Source organism: Marmota marmota, unplaced genomic scaffold (assembly GCF_001458135.2).
Source record: "Marmota marmota marmota unplaced genomic scaffold, marMar, whole genome shotgun sequence".
In the NCBI taxonomy this organism is placed as follows: domain Eukaryota; kingdom Metazoa; phylum Chordata; class Mammalia; order Rodentia; family Sciuridae; genus Marmota; species Marmota marmota.
Window position 1 is genome coordinate 13,358,562 of NW_025999905.1, and position 20,605 is coordinate 13,379,166.

Consider the following 20,605-nt stretch of genomic DNA (forward strand, 5'->3'; position numbering starts at 1 on the left):
TCTAGCAGAACAGGTGCTGGTATTTTGTCTTTTAATATAATCTTAATCTTTGTTTAGCTGTTAAATTGTAATCTGCCTTGAGTCCAGTGTGCTACTTATTGGGTTCCAGTGGTGGGTGCAAAACTAAGGACATAAGAAGTTATAATGCCAGAGGTGTGTGACCTTTATTAATTTGGCTGGGAATTGTAGATTGAAAATCTCATTGCTATTCACTTTTAGCAATGTTGACTTAAGAGAAATTCACCTAATACTTCAGTTTCAATTTCCTTGTCAATGAAAATAGGGAAATATAATCTATCTTATGCCACAAGGATGTTATGGGGCTCGCTGAAGTATCAGAGCAACTAAATGATAACAATGGACCCCCAAAATCATAAGATTCTAATTTGTATACTGGCTTCACATATTTTGCCAGATTTTTAACAATATACACTAATAAAATAAATCTGAATTTTAAAAAATTGACTTCAAACATCACAGCAGAATGATTGTCCTCAGGAATAATGTCTATATAGAGAAGTTGGCAAGTTTCTAATCTTCAAATAGAAAACGGGGGACTTTGCATGGTAAGTATTCACCAGCCAACACGTGGTGATGAACCCAGATGCCTGGCTATTCTCTTTCAAGGTCATTTCAAGGGCTGAAATTTGATAAGTAACCTTTATTTTGAGGAAAACCATTTTGAGATTACTTTATAATTCTATAAGGTAAGTTTTGTAACTTCATGTAGCATTATCTTTAGATTACCAGGCTACATTTGCAGTAAGAAACATTCTTATCTTTTCTAATACTCTTGTCTTAGGTAACACGTCACCTTGCCAAACTGTTTGACAGCATCACAGATCTGCAGTTTGAAGATAATCAGGATGCGTCTGCTTACAGAGCAGTTGGGATGTACAGCAAAGAAAAGGAGTATGTTCCGTTCCAAGCCAAGTGTGAATGCATAGGCCATGTAAGATTTGATTATGAGGTTTTCTATGCCAGGGGAGTTAAATTGAATAAGAAAAAAAACAACTCATGTCAAATCAGGCTCTGGTTGGTCTTGAGTTAGGAGATTCCTGTTTGCTGATATCCAGTGTGAGAGGGGGCTACTGTCCCAAGCTTCCTGGTGACTGCTCATTTAACTTCAGCACCCAGCAGGGTGTCAGAGATCCTGGGAATTGAACTAGACAGAATGGACTATGACAAATGGAATGAGTGGATTCCAGAAGTACTAGCAAATACAGTCCAGTGACTTGACCTTCTACAAAATGTGCTCTGTTCCACCACTCCTCAGAATGCAGGAAGGGTTAGATCCAAGCAGTGTCCAGAAGTAGGGTGGTTTTAAAGAGGCTTGTGGTTCAATATTCTGATATGAATGTTGTAAATGGCTGCTCATAAATAAGGCTGATTGAGTTGTGTGCACAGAGGTAACAGAATATTTTCTACAGTTACAGTTAAATACCTCAAAAACACCCTTAAGAATTATCCACAGAATGCCTTCTTATAACTTATGACAGAACTTTTGATATATGCAGATGATTTAGGGAAATTGCATCTTTTTCTGATGAGGCTTATGTATCTTAGATTAACCCACAGAGTAACCAAGGGAGTAACCTGTGTCAGAGAACTGTTTGGGCTGGGACAGGGAGTTCCTTATAAAGTGTTCTTTGCAGAAATGTGATTGCAAGCTTATTTTATAAGTGTTTTCTTTACTCTTCTCTGTTGCCTTTTAATATTGTACCAGAAAAATCCTGCCAAATGAAGGGGAAGCAGATGGTAGAATACTTTGATTAAAATATATTGTTTGATCTCTTGGGCTTTTAGGATATTATTATAATGATTAGAAGAAGTCACCATAAACTATCTTGACAAAAGTGTGCTGCTGTCTGCTCCCTCCCCAGCAGACTGTTCATCTCCTGGCATGGTGCCCAGAGGGGAGAGTCCAACTGATGGATGTAGTTGTCGCTAGCAGGAACCCTTGATATTGAAAGTTTTTATGATGCTCTAATTTATTCTATATAAGCAATTTATGCAAGAGACTTGGGGACATATACTGCATTCACTTAATTGCCTTTGTTTTACGATAAGATGATTTTTACTTTCTTTTTAAACCTTTTACATTTTTATAATTGTTTCCTCCAAATTTAGTCTATTTGACAAGTATTTACTGAATATCTACGGTGCATTGTATGCCAAGGTAGGTTTTTAGGGACCCAGAAATGAATAAGATATAACCCTTGTCATTGAGGACTCCTTGGCTCATCGAGGAAATGTATATTCACATTATGAGTAATAATGGGAGGTGACAATTGTTGCCATAGAAAGTTAGGCAGAAGGTTTTGAAGTATTAAAAAGGAAAGGATGTAGCAAGCACTCCTCAGAACTTAGTTCTGATCATGCTGAATTAAGTCAGCATTGTTGGTGTAGTCATTTGAACACCACAAGCTGGTATGTTGACTGCCACATGTGTTTGGTCTTCCCAAATGGACTGGAATGTTCTTGAGGACAGGTGGCTGTATTGAGGACACGAGCCACAGAGTATATAGGAGCTGCACACATAATGACTGATTTACTGGCAGAACTTGTTATCTGGTGTCTTTATGAGTTGTGCTTAGTGATTAAAGCAGAGATACAGGACTCTGTTTTTTAGATCAGGGACCATTAACTCAAACATTAACAAAGCCCAGCTAATAAGAGATGTTGGGGCCGTGACCATGATGGTGCTCATCAGCCTCCCCACTTCTCTTGAGAAGATGTTCTAGGAATGCTGCTTCCATCTTCACAAGAGAAGGGGAAGAAATCAGTTGTAAAATCTTCAGTATCTCACATGGTTCTAGAATTTATTCAATAGTCTTTTTTGGCTGTACTCAATCATTTGCAAATAGTTATGAATCCTTTTACTTATTGATATTTGCAAATGAAGACAGATGCATTATTAACAAACTACATCTGAACAGGGTGGAAAACTGACTAAGATATATTTGTGGGAACAAAATAAACTTGAAATGAAATTTTTTTAAAAAAAATTAACTTTCACAAGTCAGCAGTTGTCCTCTTTTTTATGTTCTCTTGCTGTCTTATTTCTGACAAGTGTGAAGATTAGAACCAGTAGCGAATATAATTAAGATACTTACTAACAACACTGTCATGAGATTCAGAACTATGAAGATATTAGAGAATTTTAAGGAGATTTAAATATTATCAGAAGATAATTTTTTAGAAATCAGTTTTCCATTATCCCCAAAACTCTTGAATATGACTCAGACCTCAGGTGGTGCTGCATTTGGTTTCTCAGAACACTGTCGGAGCTGGGGAGATTCTTGGTCTAGAACCTCTTAGTCTTTAAACCTGGAAAATGAATAATAGAGAACCCATGCTCTGTTTCGGCTGTGGAAACCTATTAGGCAGCTGGTATGTAAAATGCAATGAGGTGTGTCAGCATGAGAAGACGGGCTCATGTAGGAAAAAGACTTCATTAATCATTTGATCATTTGCTCATCCTCCCCTCTGTAGCTTTCTATAGGACTTTAAAGTGAATCCACACAAGGTCTTGCTTGCTGCATGGCCTAGAGCTGGTGGGAAGGTAGAATGGTCCTCCTTCCATAGTTAACCCTATGCTACACATTCCATTTGTTTCTGAAGGTGGAAACTTGGCTTCTGCAGCTTGAACAGACGATGCAAGAGACGGTGCGCCAGTCTATCACCGAAGCCATAGTGGCCTACGAGGAAACACCCCGGGAACTGTGGATTTTCGATTTCCCAGCTCAGGTTGCACTGACCAGCTCACAAATATGGTGGACCACAGATGTTGGAATAGCCTTCAGTAGGCTGGAGGAAGGCTATGAAACAGCCCTGAAGGATTTCCATAAAAAACAGGTATTTTTATAGGTTTATGATTTTTGACACTTGAAGGGACTTAAAGAGGTAAGTTTCATTCATTCCTTTATCATTTACATTTGGATAAAAATACATTCTTAGTTTTCCATCCTTTGGAAGATGTGGTATTGGTTTCTATTTGAGATTATGATTGAATTTAAAGAAGTGGCTGATTACTTCCTAGGGTGCTGTCTCTGTAATTCTAGTGGCTGAAGCTAAGTACTTAATTTTTATTTCATGGACATAAATAACTGAGATAATTAACTAAAACTCAATTTTATTATTCTCTGATAAAAATTACTTGCTGGTTAATCTGCTAATAATTGCTTTTTTATTACAACTGTTTTATATGTAATAATGACATTTTAAAATACTTAGTTAAAATAATATCCTGTCTTAACTTTCAGCTGTTGTCAATCACTGCTCAAACTTAAATCTTTCAACAAGCATATTTCTACTTATTTTACTCTAAATTTTTTTCTCTTAATTTTTCTCCCTTGCCTTCAACTTGTCATTTCTGTGCTTTTTTGAATATTTGCTTCTTATAATAATAATGATATTTTATAGATTATATCAATTTTATTTTCAATTTCATGATTTAGTATGTTTATTGGCAAAAATACAAAAGAAGAAAATATGCTCATAAAATTAATGAAAAATAATTTTTAAAAAGCAAAATATAGATTCACTTTCTAGAAAAAACATTTGGCATATAAACATTTAAAGTTTTTCTTTGTGTGAGTGTATAGATGCCTATCTCTACATAAATATGTATCAATTTGTACTATTTATATATAAGTATAATTATACACATATAGTAGATGTATATCTATATTGGCAGGTATGCATAGAAAAGTATCCGTTTCTTTTACATGCCATATATTTTATTTGGTTAATTAATGTTTTCATTCAATACATTATCAACCTTTTTTCTCATCATGATTATACATCAAATTTACACTAAAAATAACCAAATGGTATTCATTTATCTGGAAATTCCAGCAATTTTTTCCTCCCTCTATTTTCTTTGGGTTTCCTCTGATTGTCCAATTCTTAGGCAGGCTCTCGATTCTGTGGTTCCAGGGATAATGTTTGTGCTCTCAAGGCTCTTAAATTGTTTTGACAATTTAAAGTTCATAGATGAAAATCATTTATTCTGATCTCTAGTATCTCCTCTTTTTTAACAATTACTTGCCATTATTTTATGTTATTTTTTGAACCCTATTAATTGTGACATTATTTTAAATTGTACTTAAATTTACCAATGTTTTTTAGCAATGACTTATTTAATTTTCATCCCATTTCCTATTTCTGGATTTAATTCGTCTCCATAGTAGACCTTTTAGCAGTTCATGCAGTGAATGGTTGATTATCATTGGAAACCTTTTGGTTCTTTGTCTTTTTTATTTTGACTTTTGATATTTTTGCTAGGTATAGAATTCTAAATTGAGAGTTATTTTCTTTTCAAACTTTAAAACTATTTTTCCATTATCTTGTGGGTTTTATTTTTATAAAAGCTTCAGTTAAATTTGTTTTTCCTTTGTAATTAGTCTATTGGTTATGGCTGCTTTTAGGTTTTCTTTTTGTTGTTCTGATATTTTATTATATTATACATTATTGTAGGGGTTTTTTCCCTTTCAAATTTAGTATGCTAAAGACTCGGTGAACCTGAATCTTCATTTATATGTCTGTCTTCAACTTCAGAAAAATTTTCTTCCAGTTCTGATTTGAATAATTCTTTCTCTCCATTTGCTCTATTTTCTTCATCTAGAATTTTATTGTATATTGAAACTTCTCATTCTGCCCCCTCCATCTCTTAAACTGTATTTTAAATTTCCCAACTCTTTACCTCTTTGTGCTATAATCCAAGTGATTTTTAAAATCTTCTCCCAACTTTACTAAATTTTTTTTTATAAATATGCTTCTGAGTTTACTAATCTCTTTCATAGCATATGTAGCATATGATTAAGGAAAAAAAAAAACACCTCAGGTTATATAGGTTCAGATCTCAGTTTCTACCACTTACTTACCAGCTGTTTAACTTGGCTTTGGACAAGCTATCTATCTGCTCTATGTTTCATCATCTGTAAAGCAAGGATAGTGACAGTACCAGGATTATATATTATATATAACTAGTTAGATGAAACTGGTTAATATATGTAAAATGCTATTTTAAAGTAGTTGACAAAATTTAAGTATGATGTGTTAGCCATTGCTTTTGTTATATTATGAAGTTGTTGGCAACAACAATGACAGTGTGTCAATATGATACATAATATGATACATTCCCCCAATAATTGGCCATAAAATTTCCAAACATATAGAAAAATTGAAACAATAACAATTATGTGCATGCCTACCACCTAGATTCTATAATTAATATTTTGTTTCATTTCTCATATATTTGTTGTTTGTTTAGCTCTCCACCCATTCATCTTACATATATATATCATTCATTTCAAAAGAAATAACAGAAATCTGTGATCTTTGCCCCTAAACACTTTAAGTTTTTTTTACTTTAAAGATTTCACGTATTTTATTTGGCAAATAAAAATTGTATTTATTTGGGCCAACATTGAGCTCAGTGGCAGAGCACTTGCCTAGCATGTGTGAGGCACAGAGTTTGATTCTAAGCACCACATATCAATAAATAAAATAAAGGTTCATTGACAACTAAAAAAAATTTTTTTTAAATTATTTATTGTGTATAACTTGATGTTTTGATATACATTGTGAAATGATTAAATCAAACTATTTAGCATATACATTACTTCACATAATAATTTTTGTGGTGAAAGCATTTAAAGTCTTAACAATTTTCAAATATATAATATTTTGTTATTAACTGTAGTCACCAATAATATACAATAGATCTCTTGAACTTGCTCCTTTTATCCAACTGGAGTTTTGTATCATTTGACTAACACTTTTCCAATCCCACCCCCACCCCCCTAACCCCTGCCTCTGGTACCCACCATTTCACTTTGTTTAAATACCAGTTCCACTTTGTCATGCTCCATTTATAAGTAAGCTCATGTAGTGTTTCTTTTTATGCCTTGTTTATTTCACTTAACATAATGTGTCCTAGGTTTCTCACTGTTACTGCAGATCCAGGATTTCCTTCTTTTTAAAAACTGAATAGTATTCCATTGCATGTATTTACCCCCATTTTTTAAAAAAAATAATTTCGCTCATCTATTCATGGACATGGAAGTTGATTATATGTCTTGACTATTATGTATAGTGTTGCCATGAACTTAGGACTGCAGATATCTCTTTGACATACTGATTTCAGTTCTTTTGAATGTATCCCCAGGATTGAGTTTTCTGGATGCTATGGTAGTTCCATTTTTACTTTTCTGAATAATTGCCATACTGTTTTCAATATTGGTAGTATAAAGATATAGTCTCACCAGTGGTGTACAAGGATTTCCTTATAGATACTTCACCTTACTTATTTCACTAGTTTAATTTCAGTAATTGCACCTCAACCTCCCAAAGTTCTTTTGGGTTTTTAAAAATCAGTTTTATTAATACCAGTCTTTCTACTGTGGTTTTCAGTCTTTCATTAGTTATTTCAGAGATGTTCGATACTTTTATTTAGATTGTTCTACCAATACTAGTTCTCTTGAGACTGGTTTTTGATACTGGGAATTGAACCCAGGGGCAGTAAAGCACATTCTAGCCCTTTATCTTTTTAATTTCAAGATAGAGTTTTGCTATGTTGCCCAGGCTGCTCTCAAACATGTGATCGTCCTGCCTCAGCCTCCTGAGTCACTGGGATTATAGACATGCATTATCACTTTGGGCTCTGTGATTATTTATTAAAAGGTTATCAAAGTTTCCTTTTCCTGTCTCTACTGAGTTGCACCAATGTCCTCTGGTGTGTTTTTTCCCTCATTTATTCAAGATCTCTTATAGGTTCTGGATTAATTTTGTGGTTACTCCATTTAGGACTTCCTGATCCCATTTGCAGGGTCCTTTTGGAACACCTCAGCTTCACATGACATAGACTTGAGATTTTGAGTGTTGTAAAGGATTTTATTGCTTTTCAAAGCACTAACGTATTTCAAGCTTTCATGTTGCCTCTTTGCTTCCCCTTTGGTAACGATGGGCAGCTGCTCCTGCTGTTCTTCCTCCTCAGGCAATTCACATTCCAGGAGCTTTAACTTTTTCAACTAATTCGAGAAATTTAGCTTTCGTCTCTCAATATTTTTTTTGCTTTCCATTTTGTTCAATATTTATATAACACTATGTGTGTGTGTGTGTGTGTGTGTGTGTGTGTATATATGAAATGAGAAGTAGAGAAAAGGAAGAAAAACAGAAAAAAAAGAAAGCATTTATCAATTTAACTGTGAAACACTCCAAACACAAATTGGAATGTTTGACAGACAAACCAAACAGGTGCCTTCGATATAGTATTTCAGTTCTGAAACGATACTAATGTATAATCTAGAGAAACTAACATTTGCATACTTTCAAAGTTGTGGTTTGGGTCTAAGTTGAAATCCTTTTAGTGTTCTCCCTTTAAAAATGATGGAACCATCTGCTAGAGTGTTTTTAATTAAAATCACTCTTGGTAATATTGCGAACAGTTTTTAAAATGAACTTTAGTTCTTTTAAATGACTTAATTTAAAAACTAGAGATCAGATTTGGCTATAATTGGTGATCTACCTAAACAAGTATTTTTTTACCTTTTCTTAAAAAGTATAATTATCTAAGATAATTATTTTAAATTCTATTTCCCTGAGGTCTTTTATGACTGTATGTATGATGATATTGGGATTAAATGCAAAATTCTGCATTTTGGAGTGTATATACCTGCTTTGTTTTTGAAAATTCTCAGATTTGAATTTTCTTTGGGGGGAAAAATGTGTTTTAAAGGCTTTTGACCTGGTAAGAAAGTATTTCTTCTCCTTCATTATTGAAATATGTGAGAAATTGAGAGTACAATTACATTTTGTACTTTAAAAAATTATCAACTATAGTATGCTGAGAAATTACCCAGAGACCTTTAATGAGATTCATAATCAACAACATAAAACTTTTCTCATTAACGGTCCATCTTCCCCCTACACACAAAGATTCAAAATTACTGTGTTTAGGAAAGAAATCTTATTTTGTTGCTTAAAGTCAATTTTGGCCTCACTCTCAGATGCTGAGAAATTGTTTAAAACCAGATTGTATACAAAATTTGTAATTTATCTTTATTTTGTCCTAACCCATATTAACTGACTTGGAGAACCTGTCAATCCTGAAGTTACCCACTATATACCGGACACAAGTTTTTTGTTTTGTTTTTGTCTTTTTGCCTTCATATAAAAGTGGGATCTGATAGTTTCATGCTTTATAATCTACAGGGACCCATAATAAGTTGAGGAAAGCACATGTGTTTTACTTCTTTTCTCATCCAAAATTAAGTTGATATCATCAGGTTTCCCATTGCAGATAGAAAATGTTTTTTTTTTAAATTGTACTAAAATTGTAAAAACTTTTTTCTTGTCATTATTTCTAAAAATATAGTATAACTATCTATATAGCATTTATGTTGTATTAGATACTATAAGTAATCTATATGTTAAAGTACAGGGAGAAGGTACATGGGTTATACCCAGAGACTATGCCTTTTTTTTTTTTTTTTTTTTTTAATAAGGGACTTGTACATCTACAGATTTTGGTATCTGGTGGTGGTGGGGAGGCAATCCTGAAACCAAGTCCTTCTGGACACCAAGAGATGACTGCACATGGAATGGCAAGATATGAAAAATATATTCATGTTGTTCCTGGAAGTACTGGACCAGATAATGTGAAAGATACCAGGAATTTAACAACAGATGAAATTGAACTGATGGGTAACTAAGAGGGAACAAAATCAGTGCAGTCATTCAAAAATGAGGAAGTTCTAGTCAAATAGGGAATGACACATCCATTTTAACCCAGTGAAATTCCAGAGAAATTATAAACTGAGATTCAACAAATATAAAAAAAAGTCTATGGTCAGTGATCGGATTGAATGTAGAAGACATAGGCAGTTGGAACCTCTTCCACTCCCGCCACACCTCAACTAATACTAATAAAGGTGTTTTTCCCCAGTAAAAATCCTGTGAAATAATTTGTAAAGTGAGCCATGTATAGAGGACTTCTGTCATGATTATGCCTTGACTATAGAGCAGGGGTTAGCCAACTTCTCCCATGAAGAAGCAGATGGCAAATGGTTTGCTTTCCCACAACTGAACATTTCTGTTGTGATGGTGAGAAAGACGCTATAGGTAAATTTGTAAGCAAATGGGTATAGCTGGGTTCCAACAAAAATTTATTTATAAAGCCAGATGGTGGGCCAGGTTTGGCTCATGGCTTACAGTTTACCTCCTTTCTCTAGAGAAAAAAAGTGTAGAGTAGATCCTGTAGTAACTCAAGATCCACACCATGACAGATGGAGGTAAGAGAAAAAGACGATTTGTTACTTGTGTGCCATATGATTCCAATCTGATTCATTAACACTGTTCTTTGAACAGGCCAATAATATCAATTTTTTCAATTCAGAGGGAAAAATAAGAAAATATGCAATGGGTAAGGAACGGAAACATCCCTTTGAGTAGAGACTATAAAGTGACAAGGTAACTTTGTGGTATCATTTTGCTAATAAATAAATTAAAAATCTAAATAAATGGAGTATGGTGGTATACTCCTTTGGTGCCAGCTACTTGGGATGCTAAAGATTGCAAGTTTGAGACCAGACTGGACAACCTAGTGAGACTCTGCCACAAAATTTGAAATAAAAAATGGCAGGGAAAGGACAGTGTAGCTCAGTACCCCTGAGTTATAAGGAGTACCCCTGGGTTTATTATTTTTTTTAAATCTAAATGGGTGAGTTTCTGTGAACACTTTTTTGCTGAGTTGATTCAAATGTGGTAGAAGATCCAAGTAGACACCCACAGAAATACTTAAAATTGTGTTTTAGTCAGTGTGTTGTCACTGTAACCAAATTACCCGACAAGAACAGCTTAGAGCAGGGCTCGGCTTCAGAGATCTCAGTCCATAGATGACCATCTCATTGCTCCAGGGCCAAAGTGTAGCAATATGTTGTGCAGAAGGTCCCAGTGGAGGAAAATTACTAGGCTCATGGTAGGGGAAGAAACCACAGGAAAGATGTAATTCTTTCAGGGTACTCCCTCAGTAACCCCCTCCTCCAACCATGCCCCACTCAGAATCAGTACAGTTTCCCAGTCAGTCCGTTCAAACTAGGAGACTGATTAGATCACGTCTTTCATAATCCAATCACTTTAGCTCTAACTATTCTACATTAACACAGGAGAGTTTGGGGAACAACTCTTAACCACTCCATAACAAATTGTAATCAAGGTATTATAATCAAATATGTGCACTCTACCATCCCCCACCTTCTCCTTCAATACAGCCCTGTTTTGGTGGGTTTTATTAGACATTTAAAAGAACAGATGAATATCATGTTAAATCAACTGTTTGGGAGCATAAATGAAGATGGAAAGATTTTCTATTCCTTTTATAAAGTTCAAATAAACTTGATACAAAAACCAGACAAAGATACAATTCAAAACCCACACAATAATATAATACAAAAGAAAATTCTTTTGGTTTATCTTGTAAATTGGCATATCATCTTTGTTGTCTGGATTTTTCACTTAACGCGCTGTTGGTAGACAGTACTCATGGATCTCATGTTTCTGTATAGCTTATGATTAAAAGTACTGACTGCCTTTTGTTCTGGACTATATATTTCAGGATGTTCTGGACTGTATTTTCAGGTGAACATTCTGAAATATACAGTGCAGAAGATCAATATTGAGTCATTCCAGAAACAAAAGGCAGGTTGTCTTATTCTCTAGTATAATAAAAATATCTCTTTCTAGAGCAAAGGTCAGGCAAGCTTACTATCTTTTATAAAAGAGTTGGGCTTCCTAAACTCAGAATTTTTCTTTTGTAGTACAATTCACATAGCATGTAATGACTCTTTCTGAGTAGCCTTTGAAAGTTTGAACTTAGAGAACTAGTACAAATACAGATGCTCCAAGGTGACTTGGGCTATTGCTGTGAGTAATAAACTGTCCCTTATCTCTGACCCAGGAGTCTCTCTATCTTCTGCCAGCACCCATGAAACAGCAGTAAACTAGCAGATTAGTTTTCATGGTGACTCTTAGACCCTTCACACTTCTTTACAAACATATTTTTGAGATTCATCTACCTTGTTGATGCATTTGCTTTGCATCCTTTTTTAACTGTTAGGTAGTATTTCAATGTATCAATATACTACCTTTTTTATCCATTTTATTATTTGACTTCTTGATTTCCAGTGTGAGGTATAAGGCTGCTTTAAACATTCTTGAAAATAGTCTTTTTTTTTATTGGTTGTTCAAAACATTACAAAGCTCTTGACATATCATATTTCATACATTAGGTTATCTCCCATTTTTACCCCAAATACAGATTGCAGAATCACATCGGTTACACATCCACATTTTTACATAATGCCATATTGAAAATAGTCTTTTTGTGGGTATTATGTTTTCATTTTGTCTGGGTAAATACCTAAAAGTGAAATTGCTTGGTAATAGAGAAGGTTTGTATTTAACCATCTAAGACACAACCAGTTTTCCATTATTGCATTCCCATCAGCAGTTTAACAGAATTCTATAAATTTCATACTTGGCTGTGTTAGGTGTTATTTTTTATAATTGCAGTCTTCCCAATGGCTATAAAATAATATCTCAGTGCATTTTCATTTGCAATTCTCTAATAGCTAAAGCTATTGGATTATTTCTCATGTATTAATCAATCTTTTGTCATGAAGATCTTTTGCTCCGTTTTTTAAAAATTGGGTATTTTACCTCTTTATTGTTGATTTGAGAATTTATTTTAGATATAAATCTTTTGTCAGAAAATAAGTAGACTTCTCATTTTCTTAATGGTGTTTAATAAGCAGAAAGTTATAATTTGATGTACCAAAATTTTCATTGATGTGTATGAGAGTCATGCCTATCTAAAAGCCATGAAGATATCCTATTTCTCACAAGTTGCTTTATTGTTCTAGATTTTTCATTTAGAACTGTGATTTATACATTTTTTCTTTTTCCATTGACTTAACTTGGCATCTTGGTCAAAAGTCAATTGACTGTACATAAGTGGATCTATTTCTAGACTCTCTTGTTCCATTGATTTATTTTTTTGTATATATGTCAAATCCATAGTCTTAATTATTATAACATTGTAGTAAATCTTGAAATCATGTTATATCCTCCAACTTGGTTCCCCCACACCAACAATTGTTTGGAATATTCTTAAGTTGTTTTCAGTATAAATTTTACTATCATGACATTTATTTTTAAAGTCTATTTTTGGAGGCCTTATTAAACTTTTTTTCCAGTGCTAGGGATCCAACCCATGGTCTCACAAGCAAGTGCTCTAGCACTGAACTGTATCCTCGTCACAGTCTAATTAAATTTTGACTGGGGGGATGGGAGGGGAATTGAGGGGGCATGGGATTAGAAATGATGGTGGAAAATGGGAGTTCATAACCCACTTGAATCAAAGTGTGAAATATGATATGTCAAGAACTATGTAATGTTTTGAACAACCAACAATAAAAATTAAAAAAAAAAAAGAAATGATGGTGGAATGTGATGGACATTATTATGCAAAGTACATGTATGAAGACATGAATTGGTGTGAATATACTTTGTATACAACCAGAGACATGAAAAATTGTGCCCTATATGTATAATAAGAATTACAATGCATTCCACTGTCAAATATAAATTAAAAATTAATTTAAAAAATTTTGACTGGGATGGCATTGGATCTAAATATAAATCTTGGGGGAATGAGCATCTCTATATTAATGGTTTATTGTTCTAATAGGACATTTCTAATTTCTCTCAGCAGTGTTTTCTATGGTTTTCAATGTAGAATTTTTGTACTTTTCTCAGTATATATATATTTAAATATGTGATGTTTGATTCTGTTTTATATACTAATTAAGTTTTAAATTTATTTTCCAGTGATTGTGGCTGGTAATAGAAATATATTGCCTTTTAAATATTTACAAAGTCTTGGGACTTTGCCAAGTTTGTGTTCTTCATTTGGTAGTTTTAAGTGTGTGTGTGTGTATGCGCACGAGTACACGCCCGCGTAAATTCCATAGGACTTACTACATACATAATACATCATTTGTAAGCAATGAAATTTTTACTTTTTCATTGTTTTATTTGCTCTTTATTTCCTTTTCTTAAATTTTTGAGTCAGGACTCAGTACAATGTTGAACAGATGTAGTAAGAGTACCTTACATCATATCAGTACATCATATCAACTGAATGTTTCGCTATTATGCCTGATGTTATATGTCTTTACAGACATCCTTTATCGAATAAAGGAAAATGCTTCCTATTACTAGAGAGAGTTTTTATCTTGAAGACACCTTGAGCCTTTTCAAATCTGTTGAGATGGCCCTGTGGTTTGTATTAACTGTGAAGTTTTGAAAGTTAAGTCAACTTTGCACTCCTGAATAATGAACTCAATGTGATCCTTTATATCCATATCTTTATGTCTTTCCTGGACTCTGTTTGCTAACAGATTGTTAATGATTTTTGCCTTCATTATCAGTCATTGGTCTGTAATTCCTTCCCCTGTGATACCTTCTAAGTTTGGGATCAGGGTATTCTCAGAGGGAGCTGCCGAGGGTTGCATTTTCTTCTGTTTCGTGACAGTTTATGGCAAACCTCTCTGATATCTGGGCCTGGCATTTTTGGAATATTTTTTGTTATAAATTTATTTCTTTTATACACACACAGCTGTTTAGCTTTGGGGGCTGCTGACACAATTTTTCTTGTGTCAGTTTTGGAAATTTTTACTTTTCAAAGTATTTCCCCATTTTGTTAGAGTCGGGGCCCTGGCTGAATCATCCGGTGCCTATTGTCTGTGGCTGCTTTCACACTATAATGGCAAAATAGAGGAGTCGTGACAGAGACCACATGGCCCAGAGAATCAGAAATGGTTACTGTCTGCCCTACACAGAAAGTATTTGTCTAACCTTGATCTGTTCTCCAATTTATTTTCACAGTTTGTTGTATTGTTTCAATATTGTCCATAGAATATCTAAGTTCTGGCCTGATGTCCCACTTTCATTCCTGGTATTGATAATTTATGTTTTCTGTTTTTTCCCATTAGACTTTTTAGGTGTTTATCAACTTTGTTGTCAAGAAACTAACATTTGACTTTGTTGACTTTCTATTGTTTGTTTAATAATTCACTCATTTGCATTTTTATTTTGTTTACTTTTTGTTTTTGTTCTATAAGTTTAATTTGTTCCTCTTTTTCAAATTTCTTCAGGTGGGAGCTTAGGTTATTGCCTTTACACCTTTTTTCTTTTCTAATATAAGCATTTGAAAGAACCTTTATAACTTGATGAAAAATATCTACCAGAAACCTGCAGAGAAAATCATACTTAATGGTGAAACTTTAAAATCATTTCCATTAGTGTCAAACATGAAGTAATTATGTTCACTTGTCTCCTACACTCTCTGCTCAATATTGTGCTAGTGGTTTTGGCAATACACTTAGAAAAGTAGGAAATGAACCTTGGAAAGGAAGGCAACAAATTGAGAATGCCTCTGATGATTTCAGAAGGCAGGACTTGGTCCTTTAACAATATTGTTTGCTTTGGCTGGTGGAAAGGAAAATCATTGTTTCAGATACTGCTTAAGGTGACCCATTGCTGGATTTCAGGATCCTTATTGCTATTGTTATGAAACAAGAACTTGAGTGTTAGGTCCAGTGGGAAAGGGGTCAAGAGTTCTGATAGCTGGTTCCTAAAGTGCTATCACAGCTATATTTTAAGTTGTATTTTGATTTGCTGAGCTCCAGATCTTAACATTCCTACAGAATAGCCTTTTCCAGTTTTTTTTTTTTTTTCACCATGTCCTAATTGTCCCCAAATTAGGGCATCTGCCATGGCTGAGGCTGGTAAAACTTCAGTGCTTCTATTGCGAAGAAGAACTTCTTGCCATTTTGCCCTATTTAAACCTATAGTCCTTGGGGACACAGCTTCTTAAGTTCACACATGTGGCCTCTGTATACCAGACTGCCACAGGACCTAGGTCAGGACAGAATCAATGATCAGGAACCACGAGTTATGACCATGAGTTCCTGACACCATTCTTCATGGAGAAGCTACCATCAGCCCACTAGGCCAGCTGGTCCTCTTTGGGGGAGACTACAGTCCTCTAGAAATGCATGCCATCTGAACTGAGTGGTGCCCAGGATTCACATCGTTTTCTTCAACATTTTTATGTTTACTAAAAAAGAAAATTCATAGGTGAAGAATACCAAGTTACTTCCCTCCACCCACTACAACCATTGGAATCTTACTCTTGCCTGCCTAGGTACCCTGTGATACTATGTTTATGGGAGGGTTAAGTATTTGAAAATATACAGTCAAAGCTTAGGAGATTGTACTAAATTCTGGCTATGTGATTTTGAGCAAATTCTCTCATATTCTCATGTATAAAATTGGATATGTACTTCATCTGAGGGTTATGATACTTAAATTAGAATATGTACATGCAATACACATGTGTACACATAATGCATCCAGAAGCACTTAATAAATGTTAGCTCTTATCTGCTGATATTATCAGAGTGGAACTAGATCAGTGGCATTTGAGCTTCTGTCCCTTGCTTTGTACTGACCTCTATTAGGAGGGGAGGGTGACACCCACATTGTCCAGAGCCTCTTCTCTATCAGTGTTCTGGTTTCTCTCAGGATTGTCCTGACTTCCTTTTCTATTTCTGTCTTCAGTTTCTCACTCTGGCTTATTCCTGTTATTACATATGCCTAGATCTCTCCCGTTACATAAAAACAAAGATGGTTCCTTAATACCACATCACCTTCCATTTCCTGCCCTAGCTCTGTAACCTGTATCTTCACTAAAGTTTTGTTGAGCTAGTGTCACTACAGTTTTCCCTTGTTATCCTTGGGGGGATTCATTCCAAGATCCCTGTAAATATGCAAACCCATGATGCTCACGTCATTTATATGAAATGGTGTAGTGTTTGTCCATATCCTATGCATATCCTCCTGATTACATTATATCACTACCTCATTATGTATAATACTTAATGCAATGCTCAATAATTGATATACTTAATTGTTTAGGGAGTAAGGAGAAGTAAAAGTTCTATGCATGTTTGGTATGGATTAAGGGTTTTTCTCCCAAATATTTTCTATTCGTGGTTCTGTGGATCTGTGGATCTATAGAGGTGGAATCCAGGGTGCAGCGGACCAGCCAACAGTGCTTGTTCTTTCCCTTTGCTCCTAGACTCTCCACAGCCCATTTCTACCAGTAGATTCCATCTATTTCTGAATTCTTAATGTTAGAAAACACTCCCTCCTCCTTCAAATACTCTCCTCACTTATATTCAAGATTATTTGAATTCCAATTTTTACTTAGAACATTTGGACTATTCTTCAATTTTCCTGGCTCCTCCTCTGATCCCTGAAATGTTTCTGTTTCTTATGACTCTGTCTTGGGTCCTTTTTTCTTTTCACCACATTACACATCCCTGGCTAATCTCACCCACTGCTCGGGATGCTCTGTTTTCTTTGTCAAATTGCTGGTGATTTTGAGTTTCAGCTCAGCTGTCTCTCCTGAAGCACAGTCAAAAGCATATTGGATTTGTATTGGAATTCTCACAGGGTACTCACAACACACATCAAAATAGCTGAACTCTTCTTCTTAAATCTGCTCTCCAGTGTTCCAAGTTTCAGAAAATGACATGAATGTTCTTCTCCAGTTGCGACACTAGGAGCTGGTTTGACTCTTCTTTCACCTACTGTCCAAGTCAACCACAGCTATCTTCAGTTGCCCCAGAGATGTCTGATTCCCCTGTTTTCTCAAACTGCTGCATTGATATCCTATTCCAAGCAGCCCTCCTCTGACCTGGGGGGCTGTAGCATCCTCCTCTGGGCTTTCTCCCTCTAGTCTTGTTTCCTTCCGATTCATTTCCCTTCCAGAGAAATCTTTTAAAATGCAATCTAATCATCACCCTCCTTCAGACTCCTTCAACACCATCAACACCATCAACCTGTGTGAGGTGACCAAGTACTGCCTGTTCTGGCCCTTGCTTTCCCCTTCAGCATCCTCATGCACCTGTTCTCTCTGCTCCTCCTCCTGCCATTCTGTACCTACAGCTCCCTCACAGGGCCACCTGCTCTGTTCTGAACCTTCCCACAGGCTGCTTCAGTGGCTTAACACTGCTCCCCTGGGTAGTCAGCTCCTGAATTCTTCACAACTAAAATCCTGCTCAGTCTTTCAGTCTCAGCTTAAATACTCTTTCCTCCAAAATGCCTTTCCACGCCCTAGATTAGGCAAAGCCCTGTTTCTGTACTCTGCATGCTATCTAAGTCCTTTGTGTTTGTTTCATCAAACAATTATAATTATGTGTCTGTGTTCCTTGTTGGAGACAGTAACCACATGTGTCATCTTGTAGATGAGAGAACAAACTCTTGTTCTGGTGTGCATTGTCACTGTCCTTCGTTTACTCCTTTCTTCCTTTACTCCCTCATGCAGTGATTATGTGATGAGCACATTCCTTATGCTAGCTATGGTGCCAGGCAGGGTACAGAACAGGACACATGAGGGCCTCCATCCTTTAGAGTTAAAGTGGAGAGGTAATCAACAGGAGCTACATAAGACACTCATAAGCACCATAAGGAAAATAAATAGGTTTGTATAGAATGAATGGCCAGTAGGGTGTAGGAAATAGTATGCCAGGGAAAGCCAATCTGAAGAGGTACATTTGAACTAAGACTTCAATGTTGAGAGGAAGCCAACATACAAAGATCACAGGGAATAGGACTCCAGGCAGATGAAGCCCTTCCTGTGACCTTGAAGCAGTCATGATGAGCAACAAAGATAAGCCCAGTGTGGGAGGAGTGAGATACGATGGGGAAAGAGCAGTGCAGGGTCATGGATGGCCTTGTGGATTGTACTCAGTTTCACTGCTTTATAGCCCCAGGTTTTTGCTATGCTAACATCCTAGTTAGAGCGAAGATGCAATTTTAAAACAGACACTCAAGTTCCAGAGACTAAAGGTAGTGAACTGGAGGCAAGCAGCCTGGATCCAGTAGAAAATCAGCAATGCTGTGACCAATGGCAAGAATAAGTACTAATTGCAAGATAGGGTATATATTTTAAAAAGCTGCCAAGGACTGGTTTCTATGTCACAGACCATAAACTTGTATGTGATTATAGTGTGACCATATAGTAATTGCTACCTGATGCTACTGCCCCAATAATATTCATTTTATAACTACTATTTATTTGGTATGATTACAGAATTTTATTTCACATGAAACAGTATCATCAGGAAAGTCTTAATCTTGAGAGACAGCATAAGATCTCCAACATATGATGCTGTGCACATAATGGTGACAAGCTGTATTTTTAATCATCTTTCATTTGACTGAACTTCTGTGGAAAATGAATCAATAATGTGGAAATCACAGGTTGTTGGGAGTCTCAGCCAAGACAATGCTGAGTGAAGGCGCTTGAAATTATAAATGTTCTTAAGGCATAAAGAGTACTTTTACTGTTAAGTCCATCACCAAATACTGGTGGTGGTGTAAGATTTGAGACAGTGAAGACTGGATATCTTGACCCAGAAAAGAAAATATCCTGCTCCAAAAGACCTATTTGCTAACCAATACGTATATAATTTCATTCAGAAACTTACGTGTGCATGGTCCAGTATGATACATTCATTTGTCCACTTAAGGGAAACCTCTGCCAGCTAACTCTTAAGTGACTCTGGGGATAAAGCACTGAATACAACAGTGTCCTTGCCTGCATGGAATTTAAAAGCTTGGGGATGATGAACACTGAACACATCACATGTGAAAAAATGATCACATCTTTGTTAAAATGTGACTATTTAAAAAATTATAATAAAGTAATTGTTAATAATATAACTTTGTTATATTATTATAATCATATTATTAGTAATAATATAAACATCCTTACTAATACTCATTTTTTACCTTTTGATAATGCCATGCTAATGGGTGTGAGATGACATCTCATTGTGGTTTTGGTTCTTATTTCCCTGATGATTAATGATGTTTAATGTTGGTTCATGTCAACGTTGGTCAGTTTGTATGCACCTTTGGAGTGTCTATTTGGGTGTTTTGCTCATTTTAAATGAGGTAGTTTTATTTTTTAGTTGTATGGGTTGCTATTTCAGGTCATTAACCCTTTTTCAGATATATGATTGGAAAATATTTCTTCTGTATGTTGCCTTTTCATTATTTTATTGTTTCCTGTGTATGCAGAAGTTTTTTTGTTGTTGTTTTTTAAGCTTGCTGGAGTCCCTTTGGGTTGGTTTTTGTTGTTTGCTTTTATTGAATGTGCTTTTGGTGTCAAGTCCCAATAAAAGCATTGCAATGGGCAGAAGCTTTTTCCCATGTTTTCTTTTATGAGTTTTATAGTTTTAGGTCTTACATTTACATCTTTGCTCTATTTTGCATTGAATGTGATTTTTTTTTGTATATGGATATCCAGTTTTACTTGTCCCATTTATTGAAAAAACTAAAACTGTCCTTTCCCCATTGTGTATTTTTTGTGCCTATCTTGAAAATTAGTTGAAAAATTAATGTTTGGACTCTGTTCCATTGGCCAGTATATTTTAATGCTCATGCCACAGTGTTTTTATTATTA

General features: G+C 35.2%; 1 protein-coding gene across 8 annotated transcripts in view; it reads left to right on the plus strand.

Moving 5' to 3' along the window:
• The window catches only part of Dnah11 (dynein axonemal heavy chain 11), a 305,840-nt gene that overhangs the window by 89,695 nt on the left and 195,540 nt on the right, over positions 1–20,605 (plus strand). For 7 of the 8 annotated variants that reach the window (XR_007346137.1, XM_048799700.1, XM_048799695.1 and 4 more), the window contains 2 exons: positions 803–952; positions 3,625–3,858. Coding sequence is in view for 7 of the 8 variants with exons in the window: in XM_048799700.1 (XP_048655657.1) it covers positions 803–952; positions 3,625–3,858 (384 nt within the window). In the remaining variant the exon portion in view is untranslated. Of the gene's footprint in view, positions 1–802; positions 953–3,624; positions 3,859–20,605 lie in introns of those variants that run through there. The other variant, XM_048799701.1, reaches the window with a different exon arrangement.